Raw genomic sequence first — 25,695 nt, 5'->3', positions numbered from 1 at the left:
GACTTGGAACAACAGACTGGTTCCAAATAGGAAAAGGAGTACGTCAAGACTGTATATTGTCACCCTGCTTATTTAACTTATATGCAGAGTACATCATGAGAAACGCTGGACTGGAAGAAACGCTGGACTGGAAGAAACACAAGCTGGAATCAAGATTGTCAGGAGAAATATCAATAACCTCAGATATGCAGATGACACCACCCTTATGGCAGAAAGTGAAGAGGAGCTAAAAAGCCTCTTGATGAAAGTGAAAGAGGAGAGTGAAAAAGTTGGCTTAAAGCTCAACATTCAGAAAATGAAGATCATGGCATCTGGTTCCATCACTTCATGGAATAGATGGGGAAACAGTAGAAACAATGTCAGACTTTATTTTTTTGGGCTCCAAAATCACTGCAGATGGTGACTGCAGCCATGAAATTAAAAGACGCTTACTCCTTGGAAGAAAAGTTATGACCAACCTAGATAGTATATTCAAAAGCAGAGACATTACTTTGCCGACTAAGGTCCGTCTAGTCAAGGCTATGGTTTTTCCTGTGGTCATGTATGGATGTGAGAGTTGGACTGTGAAGAAGGCTGAGCGCCAAAGAATGGATGCTTTTGAACTGTGGTGTTGGAGAAGACTCTTGAGAGTCCCTTGGACTGCAAGGAGATCCAACCAGTCCATTCTGAAGGAGATCAACCCTGGGATTTGTTTGGAAGGAATGATGCTAAAGCTGAAGCTCCAGTACTTTGGCCACTTCATGCGAAGAGTTGACTCATTGGAAAAGACTGTGATGCTGGGAGGGATTGGGGGCAGGAGGAGAAGGGGACGACCGAGGATGAGATGGTTGGATGGCATCACGGACTCGATGGACGTGAGTCTGAGTGAACTTCGGGAGATGGTGATGAACAGGGAGGCCTGGCGTGCTGCAATTCATGGGGTCGCAAAGAGTCATACACGACTGAGCGACTGAACTGAACTGAACTATAGACATATTTATAGATTGCTAGGTAGTGGCGGTATGACTACAAGACTTCAGTCACAAAGTCAAGTCTGACCCTTGTGACCCTTCAGACTGTAGCCCACCAGGCTCCTCTGTCCATAGGATTTCCCAGCAAGAATACTGGAGTGGGTTGCCATTTCCTTCTCCAGGGATCTGACTCAAGGATTGAACCCAAGTCTCCTGCATTGGCAAGCGGATTCTTTACCACTGAGCCACCAGGGAAGCTCAGACTGCTAGGACACGTTCACTGTTTAATCCCAACAGTAACCCTATGAAGAATTTGAAGAATTTGAAGCAGAAATGGTGACTAGCTAGGCCGAGGCCACACAGTGAGCCAGCAGTGATTCTAACTCCAGAAGCCATACTGGGCACCCCTATGCCAGACTGTCTTGATAAACATTTACTCAGTGACTAACCCCAGAAGCAATAGTTATAGAACTCCACCCCAGGCAGTGCCCATATGACACAGGCCAGCGGCTACTTAGTCCTTTTTGAAAACGGCAATGACTCTCCAAAGCAGTCTAGTCAATACCCAACCTGATCACTTTTCTCAGAGAATTTGTTATCAACCACTAAATCTCCACATTCTCAGCCCCAGAGCCTGTGGAACCTGTTTGCAAAGAAAAGAGTAACACCAGCCAGGTTGTGGCCGTGCCACATCTTTTGATCAAAGAAAGACCAAAAAAAAAAAAAAAAAATGGCCTGGTGATTTTCTCAGCAGGAGTTCACACACACACACACACACACACACACACACACACACACACACACACCTGTTCACAAGTCTGTCTCCTTGAAAATATAGTTCTTGGACTTCCCTGGTTGTCCAGTGCTTAAGAAGCTTTCTGTCAGTGCAGGGGACATGGGTTCAAGTCCTGGTCCGGGAAGATTCCACATGCTGCAGGTCAACTAAGCCTGTACATTGCAAATACTGAAGCCCAAGCACCCTAGATCCCATGCTGTGCAACAAGAGAAGCCAGTGCAATGAGAAGCCGTGCACCACAGCTAGGGAGTAGCCCCCGCTTGTTGCAACTAGAGAAAGCCTACACGGTAATGAAGACCCAACACAGCCATAAATAAACAAGTTTTAATATATATATAGTTCTTCATGGAGTCTTTTCTGTTTGTAATCTTTTTAGTGTTTGGCCACACAGCACGTAGGATCCCTGACCAGGGATCGAACCCACACCCCCTGCAGTGGAAACTCGGCGTCTTAACCACTGGACCACCACAGAAGTTCCCATGGAGCCTTTCCTGAATAGTCCTATAAACCTCTCCCTGCTGCCATTCCAGGACTCCTCACGTAGACCATCTGAACACTTCCTACTTCTACAGATGCTCCTTTCACTTCCTCAAATCCACTGAGCTCACGCCGGGACTTTTGCCCTCTCTTGGAATGCTCCTCCCACCCATCCACACAGCCACCCCCCGATCCTCTTCGGGTGTCTGCTCCAGGGAGGCCTCCCCTGCCCATCCTGTCTGAGGTAGGTCCTGCCTTCCCCGACTCCCTCTTTCAGAACCACAGCCCCTTGATGACTGTCTTTACAACCCTTAGAACAATACGCAACCGTTTTATTCACTTGGATGTTGGCTTGGGGTTTGTTTGTGTTTGCGTGTGTTTTTCTTTCCTCTTCCTCCCTTACTAGGATAAAACCAAAGGGGCATCTTGAGAGCAGGAACCCTGTTTGTTGCTCTTATATCGCTGGTACCTCACACAGTCCTGTTGTATAGCAAGGACTCAGTATATATGTATATGTTTGTTGAATGAATGAATAAAAAAGAATCAGAGACTAGAATATAGAACCTGGGGGGCCTGATTTAACTCCAATCACAGATGACCTGGTAGGTCCCTTTTTAAAGTGTTCAATTGGTATAACTGGGCAGAACGCATGAAGTTCCCAAATCCTGGATCCTTCCCCACTTGATGGAATTCAATTAATCCCTGGGTGGTTCTTTTCCTATTTCTGTGTGACTGGCTCAGTGAGTGAGTGAGTCAGTGCTCAGTCATGTCCACCTCTGTGACCCCATGGACTATAGCCCACCAGGCTCCTCTGTCCCTGGGATTTTCCAGGCAAGAATGATGGAGTCGGTTGCCATCTCCTCCACTAGGGGATCTTCCTGACCCAGGGATTGAACCCATGTCTCCTGAATTGGCAGGTGGATTCTCTACTACTGTGACACCTGTGGCTGGCTTGGACCATAACTCTAAAGACATTTCAATGTGATCCCAAGGGTCCCTGAATTTCACTCATGCCAGTGACAGAGGCCTTCCCCTGTCCTTCAAAGGGCTCAGTGTCCAGCTGGAGAATGGGGCAGGTGAGATGTCCTACTGTGGAGGAGAGGGGTACACAGATGGCTTTGAAAGAACCTTAAAAAGGGGCCTCATCTTGGGAAAGGGTAGGGGTAAGAGGGGAGGGAAACGCAACTCTATTGCATATCATTCATGTATCCAGGCTCTCCCATATTATCTTATTTAATCCTCACCAGGGTCCTGAGATGTGGATGTTTTCACCACTGTTTTGTAGTTGAGAGTCATAGTGGAAAAACACAGACTTTTATGTCAGATAAGCCTGGATTCACATTCCGCTCTTTCAGATTAGCTGCTGTAGGGCCCTTGGAAACTATTTGACTTCTCTGGACTTAGTTTCCTTATTAGTGGTAGTAGTAGTAGTAGTAGTAACAATGACAGTTGCTATGAATGTCAAATGAGGAAGATATATGACACATTAGTTGAAATGATTTTGTGCTTTAAGCACATGCTGGAGATTTAATACATTACAGCCTTTTTTGTTAAGAGATTTGCCAAAGATCCACAGAATAAGTGGCCTAGAACTTGATGACCTCTTGCTTTGACTCTTGGGAGTCACTTGGACAGCAAGGAGATCAAACTAGTCAATTCTAAAGGAAATCAACCCTGAATATTCATTGGAAGGAGTGATGCTGAAGCTGAAATTCTACTACTTAGGCCACCTGATTTGAAGAGTCAACTCATTGGGAAAGACCCTGGTGCTGGGAAAGATTGAAGGCAGGAGGAGAAGGGGGTGATGGAGGATGAGATGGTTGGATGGCATCACCAACTCAATGGACATGAGTTTGAGAAAACTGAGAGATAGTGAAGGACAGGGTAGCCTGGTGTGCTGCAGTCCATGGGGTCCCAAAGAGTCAGACATGACTGATCGTCTGAACTGAACTGAACTGAAGGAACAACAAAAGGATATTTTCTTTCTTTCTTTCTTTCTTTCTTTTTTTAATACTGGAGTAGGTTGCCATTTCCTCCTCCACAGGGTCTTCCTCATCCAGGGGTGGGACCTATGTCTCCTACACTGGCAGGCAGATTCTTTACCACTGAGCCACCAGGGAAGGATATTTTCTATATGGGCCATACGGTGTGTCTCACCTCCCAGGTCATAAACTCTCCTAGGATGAGAATGATATCACCACCCATTTTGGCTGAGTGCTATGGTTTTGGCTCACACTCCAGTCTTCTACAATAAGGTCGTATGATTGTGCTGATACCTGGGTTTTCTACTCAGTGGTATGTGTGAATGTCAGTAGACTCGATGAAGGTCTCCCTAAAATCAGTGAGTGCCCAGGTATTCCTTTCCCCTTATTTTCCACCTCCAAGAACAACTTCTGTACATACAACTAACCCAGGAGAACATAAAGTAGTTTCAGTGATAAAACTCATTCAAGTTTTATATTCAAACACCATGGGAAAATCTCTACAACTTAGAGTCACATCGAAAAGGATAATGTTTTAACCTCTGCTAAATGAACACATTTTAAATCAGCAACCAGGAAACAATTGAAATATTCATATTCAGTATTGCGTATCTGTGTACCTATCTACTGATTCATGAAGTGATTCAGCTCCCTCATCGCTGTGCCCGTTCTCTAAGAACTGCCCATTCCTGTTGTGATTAAACAATAGGAATGCTGGCTTCCGTTAAAGCTACGCTTCTGTTTGCCATCCTTGCTGAGGTCCTCTGCATTCTTCATTGTTGTTCTTTAGTCACTAAGTCGTGTCCAACTCTTTGCGACCCCATGGATTATAGCCCACCAGGCTCCCCTGTCCGTGAGATTTCGCAGGCAAGAGTACCAGAGTGGGTAGCCATGCTGTTCTCCAGGGGATCTTCCTGACCAGGGATGGAACCCGAGTCTCCTGCTTTGCAGGCAGTCTTTACTGCTGAGCCACCAGGGAAACCCTGCACCTTCTCTTTCTATGAAATTGTCCCTGCAGTGATCTCCATGATGACAGTCTTGCCTTCTAGAATCCAGGCTCCACACCAGCACTAGACGGGTGACTCCAAAATTGCCACTGTCCCTCTCTGCACTCCTAACCTTCAATATCTTCTCTTGTCTCTCATTGGCCATACAGCACGTTAGCTTAGAAAACAATCCGACAAGAAGCAAATCAAATATGTCTTTAGCATTTTTGAATCGTAAGGCCAGCTGCTCAATTCTCACTTTTAAACATGTGTCAAGACCCTTAAATGCCTTAGGAAATAGATGAATTCTAAAAATTCTAAGTAAATATAACTTGGACCTTCATAAGATGTGTTGTTTGCCCAACCATAGATAAATCTTGCTGTCTAAGGAAGCAGTATTATCAGGCAAATGTCACATAAAATTAATGGAATCAGATGAACGGAGTGTCCAGTTTCTTAAACGGAGAAACACTGACCACCCCACCCCACCCCAAGCAGTAAAGACAGGCTTGCTTTCTTTCCTCCAGTCCCACCTCCTAACTTTCCACACCTCCCTCCCACCCAACCCCGCCTTAACTGATGACAGCCCTGGGCTGCACAACAAAACAGTCGTGTTCCAAAGGTTTTTCCTGCTGATCTGAGCTGCTGTCCTCTGTAGTCAGCCTGCGTGTGGTGAGTATTTTTGCAATAAATTTAGTGTTGCAAACTTCTTGTCTTTCTCTTTCATCCTCTTTCAAAAGAAAATTATTTTAATAAATTATTGAACCAGTAAATTCTTATCATATAACTAATATAAGATAAGGTAGAATTGAATAATAAGTGAATTTTTGTTAAAACCCACATGTCTGCAACATGTAATTGTCTTTTAAATTAAATTTGACAGGGGCGATTCATAAGATCCTGTGTATAGACTGTTTCCTAAAGATGAAGAGATATTTTTTAAGTGAAAAAATATTCTTAGTTATAAAGAAGAAATTAAGACTGGTGTGTTTAGGCAGATTATTCTAAATTCCTTCTAGAAACTTTGTTATTTTATAATTAGTTTCAAGATTTGCTGTGGAAGTTACCATTGCTAGAGTTTGCAGTTTATTATTACTTTACTGTCTGACGTTAATTCTGTCTGTTTTTATGTAACAAAAACAAATTTTTGAGATCATCACAGTCTGGCCATTTGTCACCTTTCCTGATTTGCACTGTTGTTTTTATGGGCAATATTACCCAGGCAAATCTTAGTATTTTCACTGTTGAGGGAATGATTCATTCTTCTCACGTGTATGATTTAAAGAAAGGGGTCAGGGAAAAAGGTTTTTTTTTTATTTCTTAAAGATGGTTGATAAAAGGCATGACATCTAGATGGATGTCTGGTCTCGAGACTTTGAAATTGTGCGTATGAGACTTACTGTTTCTGTATCCGTACATTTGTTCACTGAGCCTCTACTCTGTCCCAGGCATCATGTTAGGATAAAAAGATGAGTGGCCAGAATCCATAGAGCTCAGACTCCAGTAGAGGCAAGGGACCTGAAAACAGCTGATCTTAAAAATATCAGGTCAGACGCTCACACACAGCCACACAGTCGTGTCTGACTCTTTGTGGCCCCATGGACTGCAGCCTGCCAGGCTCCTCTGTCCATGGGATTCTCCAGGCAAGAACACTGGAGCAGGTTGCCATTCCTTTTTCAGGGCATCTTCCCAACCCAGGGATCGAAACTGCATCTCCTGCTTCTCCTGCATTTGCAGGCAGATTCTTTACCATTTGAGCCACCTGGGAAGCCTTGAGAGGCCTTGTGTGTATGTGTGTCACACAGTCATGTCTAACTGTTTGCGACCTCATGGACTATAACCCGCCAGGCTCCTCTAAAAATTGAATTCTCCAGGCAAGAATACAGAAGTGGGTTGCCATTCCCTTCTCCAGGGGATCTTCCCCACCCAGGGACTGAGCCCAGTTCTCCTGCACTGTGGGCAGATACTTTACTGTCTGAGCCACCAGGGAAGCCCTCTGAGAGGCCTTTTGTTGTCATTCAGCCGCTCAGTAATGTCCGACTCTGCGACCCCATGGACCACAGCACACCCAAACTGAAGGCTTCCATGTCCTTCTTCATCTCCCGGAGTTTGCTCAGACTCATGTCCACTGAGTCAGTGATGAGGTCTTAAACACACTGAAAAACGTGTGGTATGCTATTCATCTACATTCCTCCATATGTAAAGAAGTCCAGTGTAATTGTGATTATTTCCCTCAAAGATTACCTTTATTTGAGGAAGGAGAATAAATATTTTTCCTTTATTTTAGTTCACTTTATTGCCCAAACTTTACTGCAGCCCTGAGGACATGCTTAGTTTAGCTCTTTCGAAGCCATCCAAAGCAATCCATCGGAACTGCACTTCCATGTATTAGCAAAATGCAGAGGAGCCAAGAGTACTGAGCAAGCATCATTGTTCAGCCATCAGCTTTATTGAGAAATTAACACTTAACACTACTTTTAAACTCATTTGGGTTTTATGGGGGTGGGGTGGGAGGCAGTGAGAATGGAGATAAACGTACATGTGTGTTTTTAGCATCTGCCCCTCTTAGTGCAGATATGTAGGGAGGTAAGAACAGAGATAAATGTGTGCACGCAGAAAAATGTGTGGGTCCGTTTAATGGCTGCTCCTCCTAGCGCATAGATCATCTTCTGGAAGAGCACATCCAGAGGCTTTTAGGAGAACAAAAGTTTGGTAATTAAGTGTATTGGCTCCTGCTTTTTTTCCTGAGTTAAATTTGTCAGCATTTAAGTGTTTTGTGGCCACCAGCTAATCATATTTTCACTGAAGTTTTGAGATCCATTTATACTGACTACAGCACCCAGAAATGGTTTTAGTTATCATCGTAGAAAGTATTGGATAGGACTTGCTCAAGTTTTGGATTCCAGCTGTTGCTGCTGTTGTTTAGCTGCTAAGTCGTGTCCAACTCTTTGGAAAACCCATTGTAGCCCATCAGACTCCTCTGTCCATGGAATTTTCCAGGCAAGAATACTGGAGTGGGTTGCCATTTCCTTCTCTAGGGGATCTTCCCAACCCAGGGATCGAACCTGTGTCCCCTGCATTGGCAGGTAGATTCTTTACCACTGAGCCACCACGGAAGCCCCTGGATTACGGACACCACCCAAATTCACCATTCTGTAACTTTTGACCTTTGATTTTATGGCTAATGACCAGCACTATCTTAACCCTCTTTTCTTCCATCACCAATGCAATTTGTGGGCATTGAGTGGGGGAGGACGGCTCTTCCTGCTGCCTCCCCCCACAACCCCATCCCATGCTAATAGCACAAAATCTAAAATTATTTAGCAAAGTTGATTGTTGACCAAAAAAAGACTTTTTAAAAAGTCAGCTAAGTCCCTTCAAGATGTTTGTGCTGAAGTGAATGGAGCTATTAGCTGTAAGTGATCTTCAACCCACAGGACTCAAAGGACTGATGATTCCAGTTCTAATTTAAGTTGCAGCAAGTTTTAAATTACAGTCCTGTACTTCTTAGGTCTTCTGGTTCTTTTAGCCAAGATATTAAATCTGAGACAGTTACAGGTTTGCTATGCTGATAAGACTAGAAAATAGATATTCCAAACATGGGTGGAGACAAGCCCTCTGCAAGTCCAGGAACTGGTGATCCCCTCTTCTCTTCCTGGGATTCTCCCCTGCTGAGTTCCTATTGGAGACAAAGATTTCCAAGAAAGAAGTGAAGAGACAACAGATAGAAGAAAGGCAAGACATGAGTCTGAGAAAATATTAGCCTAAGGAAGGAATCTGATTTTAGTTGAGAGTTTTCATAGCTGTATATGACTTAAAACTTCTAACTCAAGGATTCATTCACTCAACCAATAATATTTCAGCCTTTTATTCTGCAGACAGAAACAAATTGGGGGATGAGCTGGAAGAACACAAACTCTTTCTTAGAAAGACTTTCTTTTCCCTTACACCAACTCAAGAGTCACGGTAGAAGTTTTAACTAATAATTCTGAGCTAGAGCCCAATGATTGGATCCCAATTCTAAAAGAGATAAATGCTCACTCTCCAGTTACAACAAAAAAGAAAACAGCCTTCTTTTCCCTGTAGGAAAAATGTTTTATTGCCACAGTTGGGAGTAAACTCATTAAAATGTGTTCCTACACACACAAAACAAATTTTTATTGGATTAAATGGAAGGACATACATCACAGATGTCAACAATAGTTAATCTTTGGACTTCCCTGGCAATCCAGTGGTTAAGACTCCGTGCTTTCACTGACAGGATACAGGTTTGATCCCTGGTCAGGGAACTAAAGATCCCACATGCCATGTGCCCCCCTAAAAAAAATAGTGGTTAGCCTTGTATGCTGGATTTAAAAGAAACATTTTCTTTTGACATTTTTGTGATATTTAGATTTATGTTCATTGATTGTACTATTTGAACTAAGTTTTAAAAATTATACATGTTTGGGGTGAAAAATTAAGTAGGAGGGGAATTTGAAATTAGAGAGGAAATGTGTGTTTTATCTTTGTGTAAAAGACATATGCACCATTACTTCAGTACTCAAATCATCATTTTGGATAGACGTCCTATAATAATTATGATAACTTAATTCTCAGCCCTCCCTGTACACTGGAATCACCTAGGAAGCTTTAAAAATATCAATTCCAAAGCCTCCTTCACTTAGACCAATGGGGCCAGAATCAGAATGAAGCCAAGTGGCCAACTTATTATATAATCTAAGGGTCCATGTTGTAATTTTTGTTTTCATAGCATTGACCAGGAAGTTTATTGTTGTTGCCTAGTTGCTAAGTCATATTGACTCTTTTGGGACCCCATAGACTGTAACTTGCCAGGCTTCTCTGTCTGTGGGATTTCTCGAGCAAGTATACTGGGGTGGGTTGTCATTTCCTTCTCCAAGTAATCTTCCCAAACCAGGGATCGAACCTGTGTCTCCTGCATTGGCCGGTGGATTCTTTACCGCTGAGTCATCAGGGAAGCCCAGCCAGGAAGTCATATTACGTAAGATGAGAGTCCATGAGCATTTTACTGCTTTCTTCTATCATCACAATGGGTGGGTTTTGGTAACACCCGGTGTAAAAGTTTTCCAGCTCTCTGGTGTAGAACTTGGACTTTGATCAGTTGTACAGTCAGATGTGATTCATTGGTGTGTGTGAAAGATGCACTGCTCAATAAAACACCAGCTTGTTTTAAATGGATGTTTAAATGCCAGTCGTAGCCCATGTTGGCCAAGTCTCCTTTCTAAGCTTCCCCACTGGTCACTTGCTAAAGCAGTTTTATTAATAGAATGGATTTATAAGGAAAACACATTCTTTCCTGCAGGTATGCCTTTAGCTTATCTCCATGTTGAATCAGGATGGCCATCAACTCACCTCCACACTTCTATTCAGGTGCATGTCCTGTTTGCATCTTTTAATTTTTATAACACTACATTTGCTTTATATGCCTTTTCTTCTGCATACCTGTTCCTATGTGTAATAGGCAGCCCTTGATGGGTATCTGAACTCAGACTCTTGGCAAAGACTTCTAATTTAGCCTCAGTGCTGCACAAATCTTAACAAACCCCAGGTGGTAAAAATACTATTCATGGAGGAATATTCAAGAATATCCATCCATGTTTTTCACTGAACAATCTAAAAAATCTGATTTTTAATCTTGAATCATCGCAAATTATCGGAGAGGTAGATACTCGGATGGGATCATTTTAGCTTCTTGCTTTCACTGATTCTACCCCAGAATTGTGCTATAACTGTGTATTAGGGAATAGGTTCGGGAAAGTCACTGCTCTTTCTTTTGTAGAGTTATTGAGATAGGCTATGGCCACTGCATTTTATGTATCATCTCCTTGTTGAGGAAACTGAAAAATCTGTCTAGGTCTCAATCTCTTTTTATTTTATGGGCGTGATCAATCTCCTAAATGTTTGTATTCCCTCTTTGCTTTGCCTAGTGGGAAGCTCAGAGACTAGTTTTCAGCCCATACCAAGCACTGTACAGGAACCTTAGAATAAGTGCCAAATTTACTTCTGGCTTTATTTTCCCTGATCTCTTTATTCTTGTGTCTAGTTTTATACGTAATTTAGTAGATGGTTCAAATCTTTTTAAAAACAGGGCAAGACTATGAATCAAAATTTCTCAGCCTTCATGCTAGTGAGTGAAAGAATTTCTTGTTTGTGGGAATGGGTACCAAGTGGAAGAGAAGGGAAGGGACAGAGAGAGAGGAAGTGCCTCCCTGGCCTCTACCTACCAGGTGCCAATAAGCCGTCGTCACCCTGAGCGGTGACAACCAAAATAACACCAGACATTGCCAAATGTCCCCTGTGGGCAAAATCACCCCTGATTGAAACTCACTGGTATAAATGAATCAATAAACTTAGTACTGAATATGTAGGGGAAGAAAAGCTTTCCTCGACCCTCTTAGGGTCCCTGGCTGGGTCTGAAAATTAAACTAAGTTTGACAGGGGAAATCCAGGCAAATGTTATTAAATTTTAACAGGTTCATGGGAACTTTTGCAAGAAAATTAGACTCAAAGAAGTGACCAGAGCAGGAAATTTTTATACTTTTAGACAAAGAAACCATAAATTTTTGGAGTTGACAAGATAAGAGGGTTTGCCCGAGGGGTACTAAATGGTGAAAAAGTAACAAGGTTTGCTTATTCTTAGCCCTAAATTCCATCTCTGGTGCTAAGGATGTCTGCCTTCCTTCTGGTTCAGAGAGGGTACCTTTCTCTTACTTACCTCTTGCTTTCTGGGAAGACATGTGAAGGGAGAGACCTTCCTGCTTTTGCTATTTTCTCAAACCCCTTCAGGAGCTTCCCCGAAGGTGGCACTAGTGGTAAAGAACCCGCCTGCCAATGCAGGAGACTCAGGAGACCCAGGTTCGATCCCTGGGTCGGGAAGATGCCCTGGAGAAGGAAATAGCTACCCACTCTAGTATTCTTGCCTGGAGAATCCCATGGACAGAGGAGTCTGGTGGGCTACGGTCCATGGGGTCGCAAAGAGTCAGACGAGACTGAGGCAACTTAACATGCCTGCAAACTCCTTCAGCTTCAGTATGCCAAGGTGTCATATTTTAGGGTACTGGGTCCTGAACCCCACCAAGAACTTAGTAATTTCTAAGCTATGTGGAGGCCACTGTCTCTGAGGGACACAAGGATCACTGAAACCCACTGACCACACTCAGCAAAGCCAAAAATAAGCCAAAAAAAAAAAGAAAAGAAAATGGAAGTTCTCAGAGTATGCATAATTAGATTTGGCTTATATCTGAAGTTATTATAGCTACTGTAGCTCTCCTAATGACTCTGGGGAGAAGGAAGTGAAGGTACTATCATTGTCATTTAGAGAAAAGGCACAGAGGTAGCCAAGTATCGATGGTTAGAGCTATGGTTAGAGCCCAGCAACCTGACCCCCAGGTCCAGGGGGCTCTTCACCACACCACCCAAGTGTTGTTGAGCAAGTTCAAAAGAGGGAGAGAGGCAACCCCAACTTGGAAGATTTGGAGTGGCTTCCTGGAGGAGATGAGATGTTTGTTGACTGGTCAATAGAGAAAGTGGAGGTATAAACTCATAGCAGGAATGGCATAGATGGAAAGTTTGCAGATACGGAAAGGAAAGGGTCGGGGAAGGACTAGGAAAACAGAGTGTGTTGTGCTGTAAAGAGCTTCTGAGGGCAGGCTTATGGGGTTTGGCTGTGAAAAGGCAGTCGTTCCCTAGAACCATGTATGCCTGACAGCCCTTCATAACCTAGATAAAAGTAGAGAAGAAGCTTAATGAATTAGGTCACCAAAGAGATTACTGATGGTACAATGATAGTGTGAGCCTGGAGGGATCCAGTTTATCAAGTGATCATTATTCTCTACCCTGTCCCCAAATTAAAGGCTTTAGTGAGCCAAGTCCCCTTCACCATCTTGATGAAAGGAGGGTAACTGAACTTTCCTGGTGTCCGAAAATTTCCCAGTCTTGCACTATCAAAAACGCAAGAGGTGGGTGGGACAGAGAGAGGAGTGGAGGGAGGCTCCAGAGGAAGGGCTGACCTACGTTGTTGTATGGCAGAAACCAGCACAACATTGTAGAGCAGTTGTCCTCCAATTAACAAAAAAATACAAGAGGGCTCCCCATTTAAGCGTTAGCAGGCATGAGCACCATTTTAACCATGAGGAGAAATGTTTTCGAGTGACCTTTTAAAAATAAAAAGATTTAGCTTCCATTAGAAAATGCCATACCATCAATTGCACATAATCATTTTAAAATTACCTTATGACTGAGAGTTCTCATTGTTCTGGCTAAGATTTCAGAAAAGACATAATTGGGGGGACATTAGGCAGCATCCTTCTAGGATACAGACAACAGGGATTCTTATGAGATCCAGATAATTGGCTCCAGATGCAGATTCGGGCCTGCCATGGGGGGCTGGGTGCTGGAAAAGATCAAGAAAGGAGATGTCTTCCTAGGTGCAGGGGCTGACAGTCTTAGGGGCTGGCTACAGGGGGTTGGAGGTCAGATAGCGATGTGAGACTAATCATCTCTCTTCACTCCCAGTCTATAAACCAAAAGGGACCATTTCCTCCTCTGTCTCCTAACATCACAGTCCAGTGGTTAAGACTCTGCTTCTGATGCAGGGGGCATAGGTTCAATCCTTGCTCAGGGAACTAGAATTCCACATGCCCTGAAGCACAGCCAAAAAAAAAAAAAAAGTTTAAAGAAAAGAAATGACACTGTAGGGGAAGAAAAATAATTTTCCATCTATCTCCTCAGCTGGAGCCCTGTAACAGAAGATAAAGACAAAAGCAGAAGTTGATTAACACCTATATCTCATATACATGGGAGAAAAGAAGGAAAACTGTAACTCTCAGCAGTGGCTTAGACTTCAGGCTTAAATATCATCTTCTGCTAAAAGCAAAAGAGAATCTGGGAATGGACCAGTTATGGGGAGGAGGCTAGGTCAACAAGAATCAGGTTTGTTATGCAGAAAAGGGCCTGGTCCGTCCAAGAGTTTCTTATGATTTATACCTTATTAGAGTCATTCTTCTTTTCTTGGTAGGGCAGGGAGACCACCTTACAAATGGTAATCTTCTTTCTAAATATACATTTCCCTTAAAGCATGACTTCTACTCTTTCCTATCTTCTCCCGAGTCTGCTGTTTCTTAAAATAATCAGCTCAAAATAACTTCCCTGGTGGCTCAGTAATCTGCCTGCAGTTTGGGAGACCCAGGTTCAAGCCCTGGGTCAGGGAAGATCCCCTGGAGAAAGAACTGGCAACCCACCCCAGTATTCTTGCCTGGAGAATCCCATGGACAGAGGAGCCTGGTGGGCTACAGTCCATAGGGTCACAAAAAGACTCCTTGTGACCAACTCTTTGTGACCCCATGAATTCACAGTCATGACAGAGCAACAGACACACACACAGACACACACACATACTCCTGCAATCCTAACAAGGCCAAAATGGCATTTGGGGATGCCATTTTCTGGTTAACACTATAACTGGTCCAGTGTGATGTGGAGGCTGCAGAATTCTGCTAAAGACACATTGGAGCTGGGGGAGCGGTGTGGGATGCAGACTTAGACCAGGGACTAGAAGACAGGCCTGCTGTGGGTTGCTAAGTGCTGCGGAATCTCAAAGTGATCAAAAGCAAGGCCTTCTCAGCTGCGTTTATGTAACTTCCTTGATCCGGAAATGGGTGGCATAGAACCCATGGAATGATCTGGCAGGAAGCTGAAAGCCAGAAGGAGGTGGACAGAGGAGAAAAGAGGGGGAAACCAAGGAAATGAAGGGCCCTGGGAAGCCCTAGTGAATGAATGATAGGCAACAATCACCCAACCCCATCAAGACAAATCAGACTGGCTGAGAGAAATAGAGCCCATGTGAGACCCAGGCAAGTCAATGAAACTCCTTCCACGAGACAGAGGGCTTTAGCTGGCCTGGCATTGAACCAGGCTGAGCCACTTTTCTTCTCGAAGTATCAGATTTCAACACAGGAAGCAAGATTGTTGCAAGGCCAATATCACACATCAGATTGCCAAACATGGAAACTGACAATAGAAACTGCTCAATAAATTTCAGTTTTCCTTCCTCTATCCATGAATAAACAATTATACGTTCCCAGAGGAAATGCTCTTAAATAATTAAGCTAGAAATCAAATAAACCATTGTCCTTTGGGGCATTATGGCAGGGGCGGCAGGGGTGGGGCAGGTGGTAGTGGAGAAAAGGGCCTACTGCACAACCTAGAAAAGCCCACTGTTTTCACCTCCTCACCATCACTTCCCATTCCTGTAAGTATGGGGAGCAGTAACTGCCCCTACACTGGTATTCAGTTCAGTTCAGTCACTCGGTCATGTCCGACTCTTTGTGACACCATGAATTCACAACATGCCAGGCCTCCCTGTCCATCACCAACTCCCAGAGTCTACCCAAACCCATGTCCATTGAGTTAGTGATGCCATCCAGCCATCTCATCCTCTGTCGTCCCCTTCTCCTCCTGCCCCAAATCCTTCCCAGCATTAGGGTCTTTTCGATATTACCTCATACCAAAATCCTTCTCCAACCCTCCAGATAAAATATAGGATGCCCAGTTAAATTTGAATTTCAAATAACAAATAATTTTTTTTCAGTTCAGTTCAGTTCAGTCGCCTAGTCGTGTCCAACTCTGTGACCCCGTGAATCGCAGCACACCAGGCTTCCCTGTCCATCACCAACTCCCGGAGTTCACTCAAACTCATGCCCATTGAGTTGGTGATGCCATCTAGCCATCTCATCCTCTGTCGTCCCCTTCTCTTCCTGCCCCCAATCCCTCCCAGCATCAGAGTCTTTTCCAATGAGTCAACTCTTCTCATGAGGTGGCCAAAGTATTGGAGTTTCAGCTTTAGCATCAGTCCTTCCAATGAACACCCAGAATTCATCTCCTTTAGAATGGACTGACTGGATCTCCTTGCAGTCCAAGGGACTCTCAAGAGTCTTCTCCAACACCACAGTTCAGTGTTGCTTGGGACATAATTTTCAAATTTAACCGAATAATCTGTATTTTTGTTTTCATAAATGTGATGACTCTGTTTAATCATTTAACCCTAGTTTCTGTTTTTCTCAATTTTAAACCTAGGTGTCTGGTTCCCAGATTCTTTAGAAGCCTATGAGTAAAAAGAAAGATAGTGGCATTTCCAGATATGGGCTAGGATGTGGAGCAACTGGAACTCTCATATTGATTACTCATTACTGAGGAGTAATCAGTTCTCATACTAGAACTCATTACTGATGGAGGTAGTGCCACTACTTTGGAATACTGTTTGGCACTATTTACAAACCTTGGGACCCAACAATTGCACTCCTAGATATCGATATAACAGAGATGCATACATAGTCCCCCTAAAGCTATGTACAGAATGTTCGTAGTAGTACTGCATTATCAGTAACAGTCCAGACTGGAAACAATACAGTGGTAGCATGGGTCAAGAAATTGTGGTATGTCTATAAAATGGGATATTATACAGCAATGAGCAAAAGAAGCAAGAAATAGAAGAATAAATAATGTTTACAATTCAATAAATATAAGGCTCAGACACAGGCAGAATGAGCTTCTGATGTTAGAAGAAAGGAGAGAGGTTGCCTCTGGGTGGAGGGCTAGACTCCCTGTAAGAGTAAGGAGGGCTTCTGGGGTTCCATAATATCCTAGTTCTCAATTCAGGCTGTGGTTTCAAGAATTCACTTGATGAAAATTCATCAGTCATGTTTACAATTTCTATCCTTTACTGTATATATATGCCCTGGAGAAGGGAACAGCTACCCACTCCAGTATTCCGGCCTGGAGAATTTCATGGACAGAGGAGGCTTGCAGGCTACAATCCATATGGTCACAAAGATTAGGACATGACTGAGCAACTTCATATTACATTTCAATTAAAGGGCTATTTAAAGAAAACAGTATAACTGGAGAGGTTAAACTGTCAACTAGGAGCAATAAGCAGAAGGAAGAGACAAGAGGCAGGTTTGGGGACAAGTCCCAACAGGACTTGCCACACAGGAGAAGCATTACTGAATAGGATGTAAACACACCTGTGAGGGGACCAAGATCCTGTCCTGATCCTTGAGTTCCAGCACATGCATTTTTTAAAAATATTTATTTATTTGGCTGCACAGGGCCTTAGTTGCGGCTTATGGGACCTAGCTCCCAGACCAGGGATGGAACCAAGGCCCCCTGCACGGGAGCACTGGACCAACCACCAGGGGAGTCCCCACTTTGGACATTTCTGAACTCAGAAGCAAGGAGCAAGGTTTCATTCCTAACGAGGACTGCTGGTCATTGTCTGCTAGGAGACTGCATTCAACAGGCTTCAGGCTCATGTTTCCGCCCCATTTTTCTTAAAACAAAATGTGCTTTCAGGATGTTTAGAAATATCCTTGGCCTCTATACACTTGTCCCCCAGTTGGGACAACCCAAAATGTCTCCAGACGTTGCCCAATGTCCCCCAGGAGTTGAAATCATCTCTGGTTGAGAACCAGTTCTGTACACATGTATTGTAAACTCCTGGTCAAGTTTTCATTGACTGATTTCAAGATATTAAAAATACATACATATATACATGCATACATTAAAAAGTAAAAAAGCAGTTAGTCATAAACTGTCTAGCTTCCTGAGACCCCAAAATTCACCTGAGAAAGGACCCTCTAGGAAAATACTGAACAGGGTTTGCTCATTTCAAGTGATTGATAGAGGTCAGTGGGAAGAAGAATGAAGTTTCTGGAATCCCTTAGAACTAAATTCAAATCACAGCCCTGCCAGTCTGTCACTTTGGACATGTGGCTTCTTTCCCTTTTTAAGACCAATTTTTAAAAATATTTATTTATTCATTTGGCTGTGTTGGGTCTTAGTTGAGGCTCATGAGATCTTCTTAGTTGCAGCGTGTGGGATCTAGTTCCCTGACTGGGGATCGAACCTGGGCCCCTTACTTTGGGAGCATGTGCTTTTGGCCACTGGACCACCAGGGCTTATTTTCTGTGTGGCTTATTTTCTGTTTCCTCTATCAGTGCTCTTTCTTCTGCAGCCTTGTGGGAAAACTACACACACTTTACAATTCCTACAAGTATAAAAGAAGCATGGGACGGGGGAAGTATTGTCTCCTCCAGGGCCAAGTACCACTGTTTTTATTTAACTAACATTCATGAAGTATTTACTCTGCCAAAATTCCTTCGAAGGACTTTTCAAACATGAACTCATTTAATCTTCATGACAACTTTGTAACCTGGGTGCTATTGATATCCCCCATTTCACAGATGAGGAAACTGAGGCACAGAGAGGCGAAGTAACTCACCCAAGGTCATGTAGCTAGTCACTGGGAGAGCTGGAGCCTGGGGCCAGAGTCCACGACCTTAACCGCTTGATCACGCTTCTCGGTCCACTTTCTCATCTTTTGGTTCCTATAATATTTCCCATAAGATGCTCCCCATATCTTTTCCCTAAAGAGACTAAGAAGAGCATGTGAAGCCAACATGCAATCTTTGAGACAAGCTACGTTTTCTTGTCTATAAATTAAAGAAGTTCAACTAGCGATCATGATTTTTCCTTGGCCTTGGCACTTACTCTCCTTGCTTCAGTTTTCTTGTCTGCAGTGAAAAGAGTCTTAACAGCCTAATCCCCTGAGTGCTCTGGCCTGATGTGAATATTAAATAGAGATCAATGTGAAGTAGGAGCCAGACATGAGAAGCATAGCACTCTATATAAGCATCAGCTATGACTGACGTGACTTAGCAGTAGCAGTAGCATGGTCGTATCTACAACACACCACGTTCAGATTTTTTCCATCAACGTCCACTGGCGCTTAGTTGCTCTCCCACGTGTATGGTTTTGCAGCTTTCAAAATGTCTTCATGTATGTATTCTTATTTGAGCTTCCCAAACACTAGCAATGACTAAAATCCAAGCTTTCTGACTTCTAACCCATTGATCCCAGGTGCTTTTCTGTATCAATAAGTCATGCATGGACACTGCTACTTGGCAGCATTTAGTTTAAAACAATGTCAGGTCACTGACACACAGGGAACATGGGGTTTAACAGATATAGTCTCATCACATTAACACGACAAAGAAGAAAGTCAGATTATACTCATTTTAAAGATGCTAAAACTGATGCTCAGAGAATTTATTTTAATTGTCTGAGAACACAGCGCAGGTGGAAAATAGATTTGAATCCAGTTTCATTTGTCTCCACTGGTTCCTAACCATGATCGAGGCCCTAGCAAGTCAGAGTGTGGGCCAGATGCCAATAGCATTGACACCACCCACGAGCTTGTTAAAAAGGCGAATCTTGGGTCTCACTCTGGATCTACTGAATAAGGATCTGCTTTCTAAAAGGACTCCTTGGTGAGTCCTGTGCACATCATAATTTAAGAATCACTGATCTCTATTGCCCCTCGGTGAAGGTCTATCTCTGATATTCAGAAATGCAAAATCTGTAAATAAGCACATATATGCACACATACACATCCATACACACATATATTGTAGGGTGTTTTTAAAATACACCTCTTCCCTGGTAGCTCAGACTGTAAAGAATCTGCCTCCAATGCAGGAGACCCAGGTTCAATTTCTGGGTTGGGAAAATCCCCTGGAGAAGGGTATGGCAACCCACTCCAGTATTCTTGCCTAGAGAATTCTATGGACAGAGGAGTCTGGTGGGCTACAGCCCATGGGGTCGCAAAGAGTTGGACATGACTAAGGAGCTAACACTTTCACTTTTTTAAAAAATTTTACTTTAAGAAAGGGAATTTAGGGATTTTAAAGCAAGTGGCATGAGTCCCTGTGTTAGACTGGGAATTGAATTAATAGATACTTAATACATACCAGGACAGATGTTTTCATATATAGCAATGGCAGCATTTGCCCATTCCAGGTTTTGGGGTTTTTTTTATCAATACTTCTTATTCAGGAAATTATTCACTTTTTTTTTAAGCAAACACAGAAAATTTTATCCTTACCCTAAACGACTCAACACAACAAATATATGAAGCACTAGAAGAATATTTAAGATACAATTTTTGCCCTGGAGTAATTTTTAGCTTTGGGGTCTCTAGGGAAGTACTTAAGGACAGTTTTCCTTTTTGATATATTGGCTAAACTGATTTTGGTTACCTATACTGATAACCAAAACATTGGTTTTTTATTATAAAGCAATTCTCTGTCAAGAACATAGTCTTACTTGCACATTGCTCTTTCTTTAATAGTATACACACACCCAGTAGCAGAAGCAGCTTTCTGTATATGTTAACTATACTGATTTTCCCAGTAAATAATTTTTAAAGTAATGGATAATTCTTTTGTGAGGCCAGGGGTATATCTGTAACATTCAGAGCTGAACCACACATTACCTATACAACTTACTCTTATTTGTTAACTATGTCTTACGTATCGTGTGCCAACTCTGATCAAACAGTAGGAGCATCTGATACCCTGTCTTGTGAAGATACATCCAGCAGGAACATTCTAGGATTGATTAGCAATGTCTGCTGCGAGTATAAGAAACAAAACCTGAAGTACCCTTGTTATGTACTCTGACCCTGTTTTCCTACTCCAAAAAGCAAATGTCTTTACTGTTCCTCATGCCTTCCACACTCTTTTTGCCCCCTAGGCATTTCCTCATGTTATTTTCACTGTCTAGAATGTCTATTATCTTGCCTACACAAGAATCACATACTCTCCAGTCAGCCTTCCCAAGTTTCTCCAGTACAAATGATAAAAAAAAAAAAAACCAAGAAACCTGTTCCCAAATCAGACTGTTCAGACTTCAGCTCAGGTCCCTGAGTCAGATGTTTATCTTACACCCGCCATGGGATCAAAGAGATTCACAGAATAGACTTGTTTCTTTGCCTTTTTTTTTTTTTTAACACTCTTATTTGTTATAATAGTTTCAGGCTAACAGCGAAGGGACTCAGCCATACATATACATGTATCCATTCTCCCCCAAACTCCCCTCTGTCCAGGTTGCCACATAACATTGAGCAGAGTTCCCTGTGCTATATAGTAGGACCTTACTTGTACCCATTTTAAATATCACAGTGTGTACATGTCCATCCCAACTCCCTGACTGTCCTTTCCCCCACCTTCCCTCCTCCCCCCACCCCCACCCCCTGGGCAACCACCCGCTCGTTCTCTAATTCTGTGAATCTCTTTCTAGAACAGACTTGTTTTGATTGACGATAAATGCCACCACTTCCTCTGTGAACTATTATACCTGCCCTTCGGGGGCTATGCAAGTGTCTCTGCAGTTTCAGATCTTTTATTTCACTGCTGGAGAGTCCTACCTGATGAGTTCTCTTCTTCGTTTCTCCTCCTTATTCAAAGTTCTGATACCTCCCGTCTGGCTTTGTACCTACACCCAATACCAAAACAAGGCCAGACTTGCTGGATAAAAAGATTTTGAATGAATTATTCTTTTCTTTTTTTATACTCTTTTGATTTGGTTCTCAGAAAAATCAGTGATTGGGAAAGCAGTCTAACAAATATGATGTCGATTTAAAAGCAGTCAGATTAGGCAATAAAACAGCTGGTCCCCTTCATCACTCTTACATTTTTTTTTATCAGCCCCTCTCCCTTAAGAAGCACTTTGGTACCTATTGAATACATAGATTCCTCAATCCCTTTCTAGACTTTTTAAGTTAAATCCAAATTTCTAGGGATGTATGATTTTAAAACCCCCTCAACTGGTTCTTACCCACACTAAATTTTTAAAATGTAAAAGAAAACTTTGTCGATTATAAGCAAGTTTTCTATTGTATTTAAGTAAGTTATATCACAAATGTTAGCTAACAAGGTGACAGTGATTTTCTAAGACAGGATATCTGTAAACAAACCAGTGGAAAATAACTTCTATGTAGAATATCGTGTCCAACTTTGTGCGACCCTATGGACAGCAGCCCACCAGGCTCCTCTGTCCAAGAGACTTTCTAGGCAAGAATACTGGAGTGGGTTGCCATTTCCTTCTCCCATTTTAATTAATAAGACTCCTTTATAATGAGAAATACAAAACACTTCTACATAAAAACTGAAAAGTTGTGTCTTACCCTTCATGAATTTAAATTCACTAAGTTAGACAAGGGAATATTATTCTCATGACTTTTAACCATCACCGCTCTGCTAATTAGTTCAGCAATATCCTATTGCATATCTACTGTATCTATCTGTAACCGAGCATGAGGATGAACGTGGTGCACAGTCAGGACTGGGAAGCACAGCAGTAGAATCTTTGACTGGAGACTTCCTTAGCAACATAGGGGAGGAAGACTGAAGGGATCAAAGCAGCGGGAAATGCGGGTAGAGGCTGCCCTCCAACTAGTCAAGGGAAGTATTGACAGTGACCCGGGACCAAACCACAGAGTACGCAGGCTTCCCTGGCGGTCCAGTGGCTAAAACTCCTCCCTCCAAAGGCAGGGGTCCCAGGTTCGATCCCTGGTCAGGGAACCAGATCCCACACGTGCATCTAAAAATTCTGTATGCTGCAACAAAGGTCAAAGATCCCGTGTGCCTCAACTAAACCCAACACAGCCAAATAAATAAATAAATACTAAAAAAATAAAATTAAAACTATAGAGCACGGCATAGTTAGATTCAATACAAGAAAAGAGAAAGTTTTTTAGCATTAGTCATTAATGAAATCAAGGACATTTTCTCTCTTGAGAGCTCTTACTGGGTAACAGCTCATAAGACTTAACTTGATCACTGGATTAAATGTGAAAAGTATGGGGGGACACCCTATCCTAGTGGTTTTGCAACCACTGGGTTTTTCTGCGAGACTTAAAGCCTCTTTTTTTGGAGAAACATTCAGAAAGAGAAGTTCATCTTTTTCCAAGTAAACTTTAGCTGTCAGGATACCACTAGTATTAGTTGGTTAATGCTGACATTAGCCAGAAATATCTGCTTTCATAACACCAATTTTATGGAGAAGTAAACAACTTCATCTCACAGAGTTCTCCTACAGAGCAACTGAGAGAATGCCTGTGAACTTGCTTTGTAAAAACTGATTATAATGACCATTAAATGAAAATACTTCAAATGCAAAATAGTTGTCTTGGAAATAGCACACACACACAAAAATCATCTTGCTGATAAAAGAGGAATTGGTGAATGGGAAACACACACACACACACACACACACACATACACAACCAGACAACCTGAGGATGGAATCCTCATCCCTTCTCCTTTATGCTGCTTTTCTATCTTTTATATTTTTAATTCTCAAATATCAGCAATAGTCTGGAAATGTTATGCTAAGTTAGTTGAATGTGACTGACTCCAACCAAAGGAGGAGGGAAATGCTTTCTGAATTGAATGTTATATTCAACCAAAACAGTTAAGTGTTAAATAATTTTTTGGTTTTGTTTTCACAGGCAGTACCCTTTTGAACTCAGTCTTGAAAATGAACCCAGTTGTTTCGCAGCCAGGATATGGCTCGGCGGTCTCGGGGTCTAGTGACTGGCAAACCGGCACCTTTGACTGCTTTGATGACATAGGGATCTGTAAGTAAACGTAGCTGTTGCTTTCTCCTGGGCTACAATCACGCAGTCACTGCCATAACAAAAATCGCTTGCTTATCCTCTCACTGAGATCCTTGTGTTATTCTAGAGATCAGCAGTCACAAGGTGGAACACCTGGGCAGACTTTACTACTGGGGTGTGTTTTGTTTGTCCTGTACGTAAAGACCCCTCTTGCTGTATTAACTTTAAAACAGTAGAAACCATATGAAAGTCAGATTCCGGGCACCTCCTTGGCAGTCACTGGTTAGGGCTCTTCGCTCCCAGTACAGGGGACCCCGGTCAGGGAACTAAGATCCTGCATGCCACAGGACATGGTGCCCTCCCCTCTCAGATCAGATTCCACACAAAACTGTAGCTTTCTAATCTAGATTTCCAGCTTCTCTTGAAAATTTGGAAAATCTGGAAAGAGGAGTCCTCATTCTTTACTGGCAGAAGTAGCTGCTGCCAAGCTGACTTCTTGTTGTTCAGTCGCAAAGTCGTTTCCGACTCTTTGGGACTCCATGAACTGCAGCACACCAGGCTTCCCTGTCCTTCACTATCTCCCGGAGTTTGCTCAAACTCATGTCCGTTGAGTTTGTGATGCTATGCAATCATCTCAGTCTCTGCAACCCCCTTCTTTTGCCTTCAATCTTTCCCAGCCTCAGGGTCGTTTACAAGGAGTCAGCTCTTCACATCAGGTGGCCAAAGTTCTGGAGCTTCAGCTTCAGCATCAGTCCTTCCAATGAATATTCAGGAGTGATTTCCTTTAGGACTGAGTGGTTTGATCTTGCGGTCCAGGGGACTCTGGAGTCTTCTAACCCGCTTAGTTAACCCTATTCAAAGGGACCTTCACTCTACACTTTGCCATATTCATGTCCATCATCCACTGTTGGCTAGTTTGTGTTTGTTTTTTTTTCAACCAGTTTTATTCATTTGTTTTACCTGCCTGCCTTGAATTTATTATCCTTATCCAGATCGACCCCACCTCATTAGCTCCCCGTGTTCTTGATGTGTTTCTCCACTCTTCTCTTTACTTCCTCTTCTCCCTACAGGGCTGAGTCTGTGCTTCCAGATTTCACTATTCCTGTGACTCTTGTGGTCGGTCCATCTCAGGAAGCTTTCAGGTTTTTAGCTTTCCTAACCTTAAATTCTTTCACAGCACCAAACACACCTTGGTGTAAGAATTTCCTGTTTCAGAGTCTATTGCCCAAGGGAATGTAGGCATTCTCTGTGTGGCTAGTCTTTCCACTGTCTTGAGAAAGAGCCTCTTTTGTGTGTGTGTGTATATGATGGAAGTTCAAAGTTCTGTGCAGATAGCCTTTTGCTGAAAACCATCAATCAAAAAATAAGAGTTTTCTTATCTCATCTAGGGTAGAGCCATGACAAAACTCCACCCTAGAGTTTCTCAAAATAAGCTTGAGCTCAGCACGTTTGAGAACAGTTTCCTGTTTGTCACTATTTTCTTCGGTCCTTTTTTGTCTCACACAGACTCTTAAAAGTGAAATTTCAGTATGTTTTTTAAGTTTTTATGTCAATATCCCTTAACTTTTACTTGCTTCGATCCTCACAACAATAATAAAACTTTCCTCTTTGCCAGAATGAGCATCTAGAATCTGTTTCCTACCGCTTTCCTCGTTTTTCCAATTATTTCTTTACTCAGTGCTTTCTGATCCTAAGCATTCTCCCACAGTTTCCAGAGGGTCGCTCAGACATTCCGACGCCACGAACTTCCTATGCCAGTATGCTCCATATGTAAACAAAGATAAGGAAGAAAGATACTTTGGACAGGCTCAGATCAACAAGGCAGGAACTTTTATTTTTTGGATGACTATTTTGATGATTTAATGAGTTAAGGTTGTCAGGGGAGAAGTTAGCAATTATTTTTAAAGCAATTTTTTTCTAAACTTTTTATTTTGTATTGGGGTATAGCCAATTGACAAACAATGTTGTGATAGTTTTCAGATGAACAGCGAGGGGACTCAGCCATATGTATACATGTATCCATTCT

The 25,695-nt window shown here is 42.6% G+C and overlaps 1 protein-coding gene across 1 annotated transcript in view; it reads left to right on the top strand.

Annotated features, from left to right (window-relative positions):
• Positions 1-2,429: 2,429 nt before the first annotated feature.
• LOC128049952 (placenta-specific gene 8 protein-like) overlaps positions 2,430-25,695 on the top strand; it is a 33,554-nt gene continuing 10,288 nt past the window's right edge. Inside the window, exons 1-2 of the mRNA XM_052642266.1 lie at positions 2,430-2,467; positions 23,562-23,690. Of these exons, the coding sequence (XP_052498226.1) occupies positions 23,591-23,690 (100 nt within the window). The 5' untranslated portion in view covers positions 2,430-2,467; positions 23,562-23,590. The remainder of the gene's footprint in view (positions 2,468-23,561; positions 23,691-25,695) is intronic.

Source organism: Budorcas taxicolor, chromosome 6 (genome assembly GCF_023091745.1).
Source record: "Budorcas taxicolor isolate Tak-1 chromosome 6, Takin1.1, whole genome shotgun sequence".
NCBI lineage: Eukaryota > Metazoa > Chordata > Mammalia > Artiodactyla > Bovidae > Budorcas > Budorcas taxicolor.
The sequence above is the reverse complement of the archived record's forward strand: the minus strand, read 5'-3'. Positions and strand labels throughout refer to the sequence as shown.